The sequence below is a fragment of the Rhinichthys klamathensis genome, unplaced genomic scaffold (genome assembly GCF_029890125.1).
Source record: "Rhinichthys klamathensis goyatoka isolate OS25496 unplaced genomic scaffold, OSU_Roscu_1.1 h1tg000813l_1, whole genome shotgun sequence".
Lineage (NCBI taxonomy): Eukaryota > Metazoa > Chordata > Actinopteri > Cypriniformes > Leuciscidae > Rhinichthys > Rhinichthys klamathensis.
In genome coordinates this window covers 99,906-114,742 of record NW_026607200.1, presented here as the reverse complement: position 1 = coordinate 114,742, position 14,837 = coordinate 99,906, and the positions used below count along the sequence as shown (strand labels likewise).

Sequence of the window (14,837 nt, the reverse complement as noted above, 5' to 3'; positions counted from 1 at the left end):
AGAAGCATTTACTAACTCATGCATTACTTACTGTTGCTCATTGCAATTTAAAGGTACCTGTAATACAAAATTAATAAATTTTAAGCATCCATGCTCCATTTGATATGAATGATTCCTCAAATCACGTCTTGTTGAAGAGAGGTGTTTTGCATCAAGGATTATTTAAAGTATTTATTAATATTTTGAATTTTATTCATTAGAATATTTGTAGAGTTCTATTTAATTTTAGTTTTAGTATTTTTTTATGTGCTTTTGTCATCTATTATTTTAAAAAATTATTTTAGCACTACAACATGCACTTATTCAGTTTACTTATGTTTTAAGTTTTTCATCTAATATTTGTTTTATTTTATATCTGCTTTAATTCAATAACTGAATCATTTCGGACACTGGTTCTGTGCTGTTACTTTACTAACTGTGCGTTCACACCGCCGCCGGCGAGAGCGTCAAAGTGGCCGGAAGTCATTCATTTTCAATGAGAGCCGGCGGCGAGGGCGGCGCGTCTTGGATGGTGAGAGCGGCGAGGAGAGTTGAAGTCATAGATCTCCATAATAAAGGCTAGATGTCTCGTCCGCGCTGCTGGCCAATGGAGGTCGACGTCCGCACTGGCGGCCATCTTGTCACAGGCAGCTCGCTCACTCTAACATTGTGTTTTAATGGTGCATGTACTTTTTAAATAACCATAACTTGCTCAATTTACTACCGATTTTCAAACGGTTTGGTTTGTTATAAACATCAGAGATGAAGTTATGACACTGCGCACTTATGAATAATAAGTGTATAAATAAATAATCATCCAGAATTATAGCCACGTTAATAACGCTTGTAAGAAACCAAACCGTTTGTAAATCCGTCAAGATTTCAACGAGATAAGAGTATTAGTGTTCGTGCTGATCACTCATCTTACATCAGAGCCCGCCAGAAAGCTTGCCTGTGACAAGATGGCCGCCGGTGATGACGATAGAGACTCCGCCGTAAGACATCTAGCCTTTATTATGGATATCTATGGCGTGCAGGGTGGCGAGAGCGAATTTTTAAGTTATTTTTTGATTTATTCACTTCCATTGCAGAGATCATTGGTGATTATTAAATTGGCGGCCGATTACACGACACCGTTTTAGATGAAAACCGAATACTGTAATCAGTGTGGCGTTTGAAAACAAACGTCTGATCAAATCAACGCTTGGAAACAAATGTCAAAACACATCCTCCCTGTGAAATCTCACTGACGTCGTTCTCTCTTTGTCTCTTTCGCAGGAAATGACCGAGAGGCCTTACAGATAATTTGTGCTTTTGTTGCTGCAGTCCGCGTTTGCCGAGAGACCCCTATCTGGAAGCACATTGGTTTCCGTTGTGAGTATTAACTACCTCAGGCTCTGGAAACGGATCAAGAGGGAGCCGTCGATCTCGTGTGATCCACCAGCCCCCCCGATCCACTGTTCGGCCCTCAGAAAAGCCTCTGACCGACTGGATCCGTCAGAGCGGCTCAGGCCACGTCACCCTGTAGCTCACGCCAATCCTCCGGGCTTGCTGTTGAACGGTGTCACTGTTTTTCCTCTTTTTGCTGACAGATTTTTAAGATTTTTCTATTTTTATTAGAGGCCTACGGAAAGAGTTCGGAAAGAAGGGTTTTTCGCTTCCATTTGAAGGATTGATTATGCACTTTTGGATTTTCGTCCAGAATTGAAGCTGTGCTTGGTGTGTAAGTGATGTGCAGATAATCTCTTTTTTTTTCCTGCTCGTGAGGAACCAGTTCTAATAGAAAATACCTGAAGCTAATTGGAGTTGGATTGGCATTTCACTGGGATATAAGTGGAAACGTTTTGATGTGAGCAGCGTCCAGAGTTGCAGCTGGGCTGCAAGATTTCCTCAAACCTTTCTTTGCACCGCTCTCATCTCTCAGGAGTGGAATACTGTCATGACTTCCCCTCTGATGGGATCTTTAAGCTATCTATTTACTTGACTCCAGGAGACCCAAATTAGGCATTACTTGTGCACATAAAAACAAATTCAAGAGTTGTCTGCTTCGTGAGGACCGACTCTTCCTGGGCACGTCGAATACTTATGTATTGTTGCAGTGCGCAAGAAAGTAAAATGGACTACAAGCTGCGCTTTTTGCTTGGCGGGTCCAAGCACAAAGTGCAGCAGCACCAGCAGTTCCAGTTGCCCGAACTCAGCCGGACCCTCAGCGCCCCATTGGGCACATCTTGCTCCACCCCTTCTCCAATGGCAGCGATAGGCTCCTCCCCTTCTGGCTGTCATGCCCCGCCCCCAGGCGCTACAACTGCGATCGCGGACATCCAACAGGGCATCTCCAAATACCTGGACGCGTTGAACGCGTTCTGCCGTGCGAGTGCGTTCCTGACCGAGCTCTTTGGCAGCGTGTTTCGGGACTCCCGTTACTCCAAAGCGGCTATGCAACTGAAGGACGTGCAGGAACATGTCATGGAAACGACCAGCCGGCTCACCACAGCAATAAAGCCCGAGATCGGCAAAATGCTGATGGAGCTCAGCGCAGGCGCGGCTAACTTTAAAGACCAGAACGACTTCAGCCTGCAGGACGTGGAGGTAGGTCACACGAAAACATCCTGCACAGATATTAACACATGCTGATGTTTCTGCTGTCGTATCAAGAATTGGGAAATTTCTCTATCTATTTTGATATTATAATTATTATTATTATTATTATTATTATTATTATAAATATTGCGTTTTTTTTTTTTTTTTTTTACTAGACCATGGGGGAAAAGTTAAATCATACACTTATACAGACTGTACATGATGTATAAGATGAGTCATATTTACAAAAACAAATCACATCTTTCTGACTTTTATTTCAGAAGCATCATACATTACATTATTTTTTGACATTCAATGTAATCGATAAATGTGGTATTTTAAGAACCAAGTTTCTATCAAAAGCTGATTTTTAATGCTATCGTAGACGCCAGTGTTCATATTTGAACTTTAGACTTTCTTCTATGATAATTTGAACTATTGTATCACAGAAATAATGCTATTATTATGAGGTTGAAAAGAGTGTTTGTGAAGCTGTTTCATGACGACTCTCTCCGGGGCAGCGCCAACACAGCTTTGATGGTTGTGATATGAGTTTGTCAAAGGTTTAATAGACAGACGAATTGAAAGAAGATCATCGCGTGGGTGTTTGAATCGAGATCACAGTCTTTTAAAGATGAATCGTGCAGCTCTATTGTCTTATCTCTCTCAGTAGTTGAGGGCTTTCAGTCTCACGTCTCTTCCACGCGTCCACTTTGGATATTACGTCACTTAACACTCATAGATAACGACACATTTCATCCTCTGTTGGAACGAAAGTGGCTAACTTCTGTCAACCCCATCTAATTAAATTTGAATATCGATTCTGGAATAAAAAAAATCGATTTTAGAATCGTAAAAAATAAATAAATAGTTTCTATCAAAAGCTGAGACTAAAAACTAAGGGGTTAAGTGTCTCGCTCAAAGCACAATTTTAGAAGGACAGGACAGGAATGCTTATAAATCCAAACCTCTTTGCATAAATACAATATAGGTATGTCTAAATCCGGGTGATCACTTATATTAATTAGGGGTGGAACGGTACACAGAAGTTACGGTTCGGTTCATACCTCGGTTCAGACGTCACGGTTCGGTATGATTTCGGTACAATGGAGTGAAAAGCAAAACAAAAATGCAGAAGGCATTTTTATAAATGTCTTAAGCCTTGTATTTTTTAAATAAGTTTTATTAATAAAGGCATAGAACCAGTTTATTTGTAGTGCACTGACAGTAGTTTTATATAATTAGTTTATTAATTAAATTATTAAAAAGATGAAAAGACCTTGAGATATGTTTGGTAATTGTACCTGAATGAATTTAAAATTAATTTACTATTTCAGATCAATATATTTGTTTTCCTTCATTTTAGTTAACCCTAACTTTATTCTCATCTGAATTAGGCTATAGGCCTAGTTGATTTCCGTATAAAATAATACTACCATTCAAAACTTTTGTTAACAGTTGTAGGTTACAGTTCGAAAAGAGTTTAGAGTGTGACAAAAGCACAATGTAGTGTTTTATTGCGAGTGTGTACAAATATAAGTAACAATTTGCAGTTTTAATGATGTCCTGTATAAAAAAAATGACGGAGTATGTTTTTATGTTTCCACTGTTCGATCGCGCAGGAGAGATCATTCTCGCGCGCGCGCGCGCACACACACACACACACACACACACACACAGTTCGATCGCGTGATTCGCGCCCGCGCCTCTCTCTCTCTCGCACACGCGCGCGCACACACACTCCAGCATTGCAATCTTGATCACAGTCTTGATCGCAGCCTGCGTTCACAGTCACACCAAAAGCGAATAAAGCTAAATTTATCGCTATTTAAGAGGGGTTTTTTTTGTACCATGTATTCTCCGTGCAAATTCGTGCACCGAACCGTGACGCCCGTACCGTTTCGGTTCGATACGAATACATGTACCGTTCCACCCCTAATATTAATACTATATATATCATCATATCGCCCAGCCTTAAAGGTGCTCTAAGCGATGTCATGTGTTTTTTAGGCCAAAACATTTTTTGTCACATACAGCAAACATCTCCTCACTATCCGCTGGCTGCCTGTCCCCTGAACACACTGTAAAGAAACGCGATCTCTGTAGACAGCCCATGCTTCACAAACAGCACCAAAAACAAACTGCAGCGACCCGCTCCCCAAAACATAACAAACTGTTCCAGCCAATGACCGACAAGAAGGGTTTGGGGGTGTGGTTTGGGGGGTTAGTGTGCGGATGAGGAGGAGGGAGGGTCTAGCTAGCCTCCGTTTTGTTTGACAATAGTTCGAACGTCAACAAGAAGTGACGTCACCCAGGATCGCTTAGAGAACCTTTAAAACTTGTATCGTTTTTTTTTTTGTCAGTGTTTATTTAAAAACATCCAATTATGCAGAATATACAATGGTAAATATTTAATTGATGAGTTGTAAATACAATATATAGGGTATGATTTTACCCCAAATTCACCATATTATTGACACAAAATTAAAATGATAACTGCAAATCCACGTTTCGCTGCCAGGTCCAGTTGTTTCTGTGAATTGCAGCGATCATTTGCTTCTCTGTTCTGTAGCTTTCTAGCCTGGATGCCAGCCCGAACCCCGCCCACAACATTTTTTGGTCGGGAAGTTCGGTCTGGACTCAACCCATTGAGGAGTAATTATGATCGGTTCAGAATTAGTCGGGCCAATCAAATTGCCAGGGCGGGCTTTATACGATGATGGACAGATGATCTGCAGTTTTGTAATCATCACGTTATCAAGAGCGCTTGGGTTGAACTGGTTTCCCTCAGAGATCACTGCAGCTGGAGAACTGAGATGTATAGATCTCGCTATCGCGTCTGTTGTAGAAGAAATCGACAGCGCATTCATTTTAAAAGACGAACAGAGAACTGCAATCAAGGCATTTGTTGATCGGAAAGATGTGTTTGCCGTCCTTCCCACGGGATTCGGCAAAAGTTTATTTTATCAGCTGGCTCCGATGGTCGCTGAGAAGACGGGACGCAATGAAAGCCCTGTGGTCGTTGTGGTTTCTCCTTTGGTCGCACTCATGGAGGACCAAGTAAAAGAAGCAACACTCATTATTTTACTACTTCTTCCAGCGTGCGTGTAGTTGAGTTCTGTTGACAACAATGCGTAGCTCATAAAAAAAAACACTTACTGCGTTGCTCTGATTGGTTGTAGGTCTATCCAATTGAGTGCAGAGTTTTTTTTTCCTGGTTCGGTTAAGACACGCCTTATAATCAAAGCCCTATGGAGCAGTATCAGACTTACAGTCTGACTAGAATATGAGTATGATGAAGTCAGGCTAGTAGCTTTCAGCAGTCTGCAAAAATACACCTCAGACTTCTTGTCAAATCTAGCAACTAAGGGGTTAAGTGTCTCGCTCAAAGCACAATTTTAGAAGGACAGGACAGTCAGGAATGCTTATAAATCCAGCTCGACCTGCGATCAAACCTGTGGTGCTTGTGCTTCCCATCAGCCTGTTGTTACTCCAGACTCAGATTATTTTTCAAAGGCGAGGAGAGGCCTCAAGATCTTTTATAGAGGAATTCCTCTGTTCCGAGATATTTTCGGAAACCAGATGCTCTCTCCCTCCCTCTTTCTCCCTTCGTGTGTGTTGTGCTGGTCAGCCTCCGTGTCTCGACTCGAGGGACACATATGAGCTGAAACGAGGCCTTTATGAGCGAGGGTTTGCGCCCCGGTGGATGTGGATTCACACCACAGGCCTTTAAAACGGGCACGCTGTGGCAGGGACCCGGGCCAGACCGGCAGCTACAGAGACCAACTTTTACAAAGTCCCAACGGAGCCTTGTGCCAAAACACGAAACGCCAAAGTTTTTAAAAGTATGTAACGGAATATTCTGGTAATTCCGAGTTCTTTCCCCCTGAACGAGTTTACTGTGGAATGTATTCAAATATTGAAAGTGCTTTATAATGTTTGCACAAGCAAAAATGTCCTGAATACTCAAACAGAAACTTTACAGCTCGTCCGAAGCAACCATTCCGGAAAGTTACGGCTCTGTTTTCAAGTGTTTAACTCTTGTGTTTTTGTCTCTCTCTCTCTCTTTTTTTTTTTTTTTGACATGGAGAACGTAAAAAAACATACCAGTTTTGATTCTTTAAAAAAACACTAGGACTCCATTTCCTAAAAGCATTGTTAAGCCTAAGTACAGTAGATCGTAGAACCATTACCACCAATGGTCTCTATGATCAATGTCTATGACTTTGCTCATGATGCTTTTGGGAAACACAGCCCTGGTGTTTAAAGCAGCAAAACTGGAATGTTTTTTACGTTCTCTGTCAAAAAAAATCAGACGAGACAAAAATACAAGTGTGTTGTATTTTTAACAATATACCACTGTGTTTTGACACTTTCATGCATTTTTGGCAGCTGAAATGCTGTTTATTAGTCACGGCCTTTAATGAAACCGAAGGAAATGTTTCTCAAATGCCCACGTATATTAGCAGAACACGCTCTCTGTAAACACGGCACAATCTTTACAGGCGGCAGCTAGTGTCTATTCAGCGTCTTGTATTTGCTAATGAGCGTTTTTGTTTGCAAGTGGCCCTTCCTGCCTCGCGGGAATCTGCCTGGTGTGTGTGTGTGTGTGTGTGTGTGTGTGTGTGTGTGTGTGTGTGAAGGGGCAAGTTCATTCTCCTGTTTACGTTGGGCTGGCAGGGCGACAGCAGGGTATTCCCGTCCCCGGGGTGTGTTACCTGACTCCACGATTGTCTCAATGAAGCGCCGCTACAGAAATACACCAGTGCATCGCTGGGCCAATCAGCAGCGCTCTTCTTTTTGGGTCTCGGCATGCCCTCAGTAAGAATACTGACCCTAGATCGGATTTCCAAACTGTGTGATGTGATTTGTTTGCATATGAACAGTTGAACAGACTTTTATTTGGATCATGACTCCATGTCTTCAATTCTATTTGCTTCCACAGTGTTCTTGGTCTTGCACTCTTTTTAGTCACTTAAGTTTTTGTTTCTCATTTGCACTGTTCTTTCAATGTTATTGTCTAAATAATAATAATAATGTATAAATAAACATTGTATTAATAACATTAATTGTTAATAATAAAAAAAATAACATTCTTATTATTAGTGGTAGTAGCAATGATGACAATAATGCAAGTAAATATGTATCAATATTTATAATAATAATAATAATAATTTATTATTAGTAGTAGTTGTAATTAAAATATTACCAGGTTATTGTTATTGCATCATTATATAGTAATATATTTCACCATATTTATATTTAAGGTTTTTTTAAAAGCCTTTAAAATCCTTTTTTAAACTAATATATATATATATATATATATATATATATATATATATATATATATATATATATATATATATACACACTTACAAATAATATATGCAAAAAATAAAAATAAAGTAGCAAATGGGATCCTTTTTTTATTAACCCGTGACATCAGTGCGTTTCGTTTGTCTGTCACTGTACATGAGAATCAAGAATCAACTTTAAATGCTTTTTCTGCAATTGCATCTTGAATTGATTAATAATAAATGAAATTAATCATGATTAATGATTGCAATTTTATTTATTACACATTTTATTTTTCTGGACCTTATATTTGATTTTTGATATGTTTGAACCTTGTTCTATAAGTTTCACTTGTCCAACTCTTAATGTCGAGCCCTGAAACCATTAAATTAGCTTTGAATAAAGATGTTCAAGTGGTAACCTTACAGTTAGTTGATTTATTAGTCTAAATCTGTCTTTAGCTAACATTTAAGACCGCTTCCTATATATGCTTCCGTCTCTCAGGTGCTTCTGCGCGAGGGGTGAAAGACTGAAACTGGCGCCACCTTGTTTTTCCTGTCTCCTGTTGCACAAGATGGCATATTTCTGTCTTTACAGCTTGGCCTGTAGATATTTCCAGCAGATACCTGTAAAAGAAACCCTTTCTGCTGTGGGTAGGGGTGACAGGCCTGTCTCCTGCCTTCTCTCTTTATGACAGAAGCAATTCATGCATTGCAATTCTGACTCGACTCTATGCCGATCTACAGCAATTCTGAATCGTATTCATTATTCTGTTTATTGAAAACATACGCAGGGCCAACAGGACAAACAACATAAGTGGTCTGAGCACATAATGATCCAGTGTCTATATCTCATTATTTTCACGAGCTTGTCTCCACTTTCCCGTGCCGATGAGTAAGACGTGAGTCAGGAAAGACTCCCTATTTAGGAAGCGATACGACGGTACCGCTGTAAATCTGTTCAGAATGCTTCTGTGTCTGGGAATGTTCCCGAACGCGCTCGTTACTATCGGGATCGACCGCCGTTTCCCAGAACTTCAAGCGCTGTCTGGCGCGTTGACCTCGATGGGGTTTCTTGGTCTTGATGGTTTTTGTTCTGCGTATTAATAAAACATCAGCACCAGATGTACAAACCACTGTTTATAGCCTGAATTATGTCTGTTATATGTTGGATATGTTATATATAAATATATATACAGTATGCAAAAATTTCTTAAATATATATATGTGGGTGGGGGTGACAGGTCTGTCTCATGCTTTCTCTCTTTATGAACAGAAGCAATTCATGCATTGCAATTCTGACTCTATTTTGTGTCGATCCACGGCAATTTTAAATCTTATTCATTATTATGTTTATTGAAAACACACGCAGGGCCAACAGGACAAAGAACAAATGTTGTTAGTGGTCTGAGCACATGATCCAGTGTCTATATCTCATTATTTTTACGGGCTATATGTTGCTGTTATAAATATATATTCAGTATATACATGCTAATATTCCTTAAATATACATTCACCTAAAGGATTATTAGGAACACCATACTAATACTGTGTTTGACCCCCTTTCGCCTTCAGAACTGCCTTAATTCTACGTGGCATTGATTCAACAAGGTGCTGAAAGCATTCTTTAGAAATGTTGGCCCATATTGATAGGATAGCATCTTGCAGTTGATGGAGATTTGTGGGATGCACATCCAGGGCACGAAGCTCCCGTTCCACCACATCCCAAAGATGCTCTATTGGGTTGAGATCTGGTGACTGTGGGGGCCATTTTAGTACAGTGAACTCATTGTCATGTTCAAGAAACCAATTTGAAATGATTCGAGCTTTGTGACATGGTGCATTATCCTGCTGGAAGTAGCCATCAGAGGATGGGTACATGGTGGCCATAAAGGGATGGACATGGTCAGAAACAATGCTCAGGTAGGCCGTGGCATTTAAACGATGCCCAATTGCCACTAAGGGGCCTAAAGTGTGCCAAGAAAACATCCCCCACACCATTAAACCATCTGAATGTCTCAACAGAAATCGAGACTCATCAGACCAGGCAACATTTTTCCAGTCTTCAACTGTCCAATTTTGGTGAGCTCTTGCAAATTGTAGCCTCTTTTTCCTATTTGTAGTGGAGATGAGTGGTACCCGGTGGAGTCTTCTGCTGTTGTAGCCCATCCGCCTCAAGGTTGTGCGTGTTGTGGCTTCACAAATGCTTTGCTGCATACCTCGGTTGTAACGAGTGGTTATTTCAGTCAAAGTTGCTCTTCTATCAGCTTGAATCAGTCGGCCCATTCTCCTCTGACCTCTAGCATCAACAAGGCATTTTCGGCCACAGGACTGCCGCATACTGGATGTTTTTCCCTTTTCACACCATTCTTTGTAAACCTTAGAAATAGTTGTGCGTGAAAATCCCAGTAACTGAGCAGATTGTGAAATACTCAGACCGGCCCGTCTGGCACCAACAACCATGCCACGCTCAAAATTGCTTAAATCACCTTTCTTTCCCATTCTGACATTCAGTTTGGAGTTCAGGAGATTGTCTTGACCAGGACCACACCCCTAAATGCATTGAAGCAACTGCCATGTGATTGGTTGATTAGATAATTGCATTAATGAGAAATTGAACAGGTGTTCCTAATGATCCTTTAGGTGAGTGTATACATGCATGTGTGTGTATGTGTATATACAAAATAATTATACTCAGTACACACATATATTATGTAAACAAAATTTTTTTTGTTTCATTTGAAATCACTAAAAGGCTGAATCTTTTTCAGTGCAATCTTTTTCACATATTTCTTTTGTATTTACATAACCACCTTAAGTGACGACTTTTGATAAAAGCAGACTTTTTTTTTGTCTGCCGAGTAATATGTATTGATGAACCATTCACAATGAGAGCAGGAAAGTGATTTTGGGTTTCATGTTCGATGGTTAAAGGCTTGATGTGACTATTCTTCTCAGGTGCTGGGCCGCTGCTTCCTGACGGTCATGCAGGTGCATTTTCAGTTCCTGTCGCAGGCATTGCAGAAAGTCCAGCCGGTGGCACAGTCCTGCCTGGCGGAGGCGCTGGCACAGGTTCAGGAGAGACGTGGGAATGCCCACACGCAGAACACAAACCCCGGGCCCCTGACGGAGCTGGAGGAAGCCATCCGCTCATGGAGAGGAGCATCAGAGGTGAACAACACCGATCAATGCACAAACAACCAGCCTGGAGTGAAAATGATTTCAATATAATCATTACATTTTAGATGTAAAAATATTTTTGTGTGATATTTACCCATTTTATTGTCCAAATATTATTTTATAATGTCCAGTTTGTCATGCTATTCAGTTCAAAACTGCATGCTACCTCAAATACTTACCTAAAAATAAACACACTGATATACTTTAGTCGGTGAGCCCTTACAAAATTATTTTAAAATATTTTAATTATAGTTATATCATTTTGAATATTGAATATTTTATTTATTTAACCTTTTAGGCGCCAGAATATTTTATTTATTTAACCTTTTTTCCTAAAACGTTCGGTTTTGACATCTTAATTTCAAAAGGCTATATCTTTAAAGTGATAAAAGATAGAGACTTTCTGTAAATTAGAGAAATATTAAGGATGACCCAAAGTTTATGTAGGGATTACATTTTCCCATCTAATTTGCATATTATGACGTCATATGTTGGCGGCAATCTTGGATTATAGAATTTTCATGAAAAGTCACGTTTAAATGATAAAATGCAGCACTTCTTTCCCCCCAAAATGTCCATCACCTTCTGTATGCTATATTGCACAATACTGAATGCTCAGGTATATAGTAAGTAGTAAACAAACTGTGTAAATCATTACTAATAAATGGTAGTAACAAACCGAATGCATGTAGTGCTTGGCCTTTTGCTGTAGAGATTTTCCATTTACTAAATACAGTAGGCACTCTGATTCCATGTATGGGCCCATATATATTATTCATATGACATACAAACACAAGTAGACAAGACCTGTTTAGTTCAAAAGCTCACTCGCCACGGCAAGGCACTTTTCATCAGTGAGATGATACGAGCAGCGCGGCCAGATCTGCCTCGCGCGCGCGCCGAGTGTGCACAGCTCGGACTGCTGTCATTGTCATTGCGACTCCTTACCCTGCCTCCATGTTGCTCCCTAACTGTCCTATGAATACTTCGACCTCGTCTAACATACCCAGTGGCATTAGACAAAGTCTCCACCACAATACTGTCGCCGCGATTGCGGAGAGGATCTGATAAAATGGCTCACTCGCACATTAGCTCCGCTTTTGATCGCACTGATTCAATGCGCTCTAACTCGAACATTTTGTATTGATTAATGACGTTTTTTTGATTCGGGGATGAAGTATGACATGTCTGCCATCCAGTGGAGGGGAGGTCGAACGAAATTTGACACCCAATTTGACAAAATCGGCCGTTTTATTTAGGGATGTCCCGATCCGATACTCAGGATCGGTATCGGCTCCGATACTGCCATTTTTGCGGGATCGGGTATCGATCAGACATCGATCAGACGAGGCCGATCCAAATCCGATATTGTGGGTATACTATTATGTGTTAGTATACCCACAAAAGGCACATAAACATTCTAAAGTACCATAACGTTTTCGTGCACTCTATTATAAGTGTTCTGAAGCCATTATGTGAGAGAGAAATTAATATTTAAGTCATTAAATTCAAGATCACGTAAACTTTTCCCTCTCGCGGCTGTCAGTCATTCTCCATTCAGCATTCAAACAGCGCGTCGCGTTCGGTTACAGTCAATGATGAAACTATCTTCAAGATGATTCAATGTTAATACTATTATACTTGATCTGTAAGATAAAGGTCTATGTTTTCGCATATAACAACTTTATCTTGCTGGACTTTATTGCTGTAACTCAATCGTGTTACTCTCTACCGGGTGTCGGACGCTGTCGGTTTGATCCATAGGGTTTGATCACAACACTAGAGTCAGAGCACTATAATTGTTCTTCACGCGCACAGTAACTAAAATTTAAAACTGTTAAAAGAAAAGGCTCAATAAACGATTGCATAGATAGATACTGTATAATACACTGTCCATCAATATGTATCTCCGTTGTGCTTTGAACTTTTCAAAGCGGACTCGACGCGCTGCGTGCTGTAACTCCACGTGGCTTCAAGCGCATCATTCTCCGCTCGGGATGCGCATACGCGCTTTGTGCCGCACTGTATTGAAGCCTTTCATATCATAATGCAGTGACTCAATTAAAGCTTATTAACATTAATAATTATTAATGTTGCTGCCTCATTAAATAGCTGTGCAATACACTTAAAACATGTCTCAATTGTATAGCAGATTTAGCTATATCTAAAATAATTATCTTTTTCATTTTTGTTACCCTTGTTTTTCATGAATGTATTTTACAACAATAAGAAGAGCAATGTGTATTATCCACTAATCTAGTTTATAATAGCATTTTTGTCATAGATTATGATCATATATTTTGGGGATTTGTTGTTTATCTTTATAATGAAGCTGTCTGTATTAAGTAGATTGTGTTTAACACACACAAGAGTGATAATCAGTTTAACACAGTTATAGAAATTCTACTTGATTTAAAAAACAAAAACTATACTGGTATTTACAATGTAGAATGCTGCTGTTTAAATTGTTTTAACTTTAAACCTGTTGGTAGCTAGCTAGCTTTAAGTATTGAAGTATCTGTATTTTCTTTCATTTATATATTTCTTTATTTTTTTGTAGTGTTTGAATAAAGGGTGGCAATCTTTCATAATCAACTGTTGTTGTGGACTATATAGGAGGTATATTTTAGGTGGTTAATTGAGAAAATTGCTATATTTTTTATTAGTTTAAGAATAAAATAAAAATATCGGATTAATATCGGTATCGGCAAAAGCCAAAGCTGCGGCATCGGTATCGGTATCGGAGGTGAAAAAGTGGTATCGGGACATCCCTAGTTTTATTCAGTGCCGCATCTTGTCGAGTAAACTCGACCGTGGCGCCTAGAGGGTTAATTATATATTTTTATATTATGTTTTATATATATAAAAAGTTTGAGATTTACTCATATGTTGTCTTAATATTTTGCCTAGCCCAGTCTGTCATGTTCGGATGAGACTGCATACTACCTCAAATACCTACAAAAACTACTTTTAAAATAAAAATTAATAAACACTGATGCATTTGAGTCAACAATCTCTGGCAATATGAATGTTTTAATGTATGTTTTATTATAAAATTCACGTAGGATTTATATTAGTTATATTTTATAATATATTTAGGAATATTTCATTTTAATTTATATTTCATTTATATAACATTGTTTTATTTACATGTTTAAATGCGGTATTTAGTCTCTGTCATCCTATTCAGTTCAGACTGCATACTACCTTCCTTAACTACTTGAATGAATAAATGTCTGCAGCAGCAGTGTAGCAGGAAGTTTTGTATGTTAAATAGGTGTGTGTGTGTGTGTGTGATTCAGGTGACGGCGTGTCTCAGGGAGAGAGGGAGAGACTGCTGTCTGTCTGGCATTCAGGTACAGCAGCTCTTCTGCTCTCAGAACACCTCCATACCTGAACACCAGCTCAAAGAGCTCAACGCCAAGATCGACAACGCTCTACAGGTGAACACACACCTTTACAACAGTTTAACAGTTTAACGACCATGTTAACAGTAGTTTACTGTTAGTGCTGTAAAATCATAATAAATGAACGTGACTCTGTTTGACATCGTAAGTTTTCTTTTTGTGATGACTGGGTGTCGATGTGATGTTGCTTTGCATTCTGCAAAAAGCATAAATGTACATACTAGATAATAGCATTTATCAAATAATTATCACAATTCAACTGTGATAACATGGGGGTTATACCATGTTATTACAGTTTAATTGTGATAATTATGTGATAAATGCTATTATTTAGTATGTACATTTATGCTTTTTGCAGAATGCAAAGCAACATCACAAATAAGTTATACTGTATACA

The 14,837-nt window shown here is 39.3% G+C and overlaps 1 protein-coding gene across 1 annotated transcript in view; it reads left to right on the top strand.

Annotated features, from left to right (window-relative positions):
• Positions 1-1,562: 1,562 nt before the first annotated feature.
• LOC130078088 (granule associated Rac and RHOG effector protein 1-like) overlaps positions 1,563-14,837 on the top strand; it is a 30,683-nt gene continuing 17,408 nt past the window's right edge. Inside the window, exons 1-3 of the mRNA XM_056243577.1 lie at positions 1,563-2,568; positions 10,812-11,024; positions 14,336-14,476. Coding sequence (XP_056099552.1) covers positions 2,065-2,568; positions 10,812-11,024; positions 14,336-14,476 — 858 coding nt within the window. The 5' untranslated portion in view covers positions 1,563-2,064. The remainder of the gene's footprint in view (positions 2,569-10,811; positions 11,025-14,335; positions 14,477-14,837) is intronic.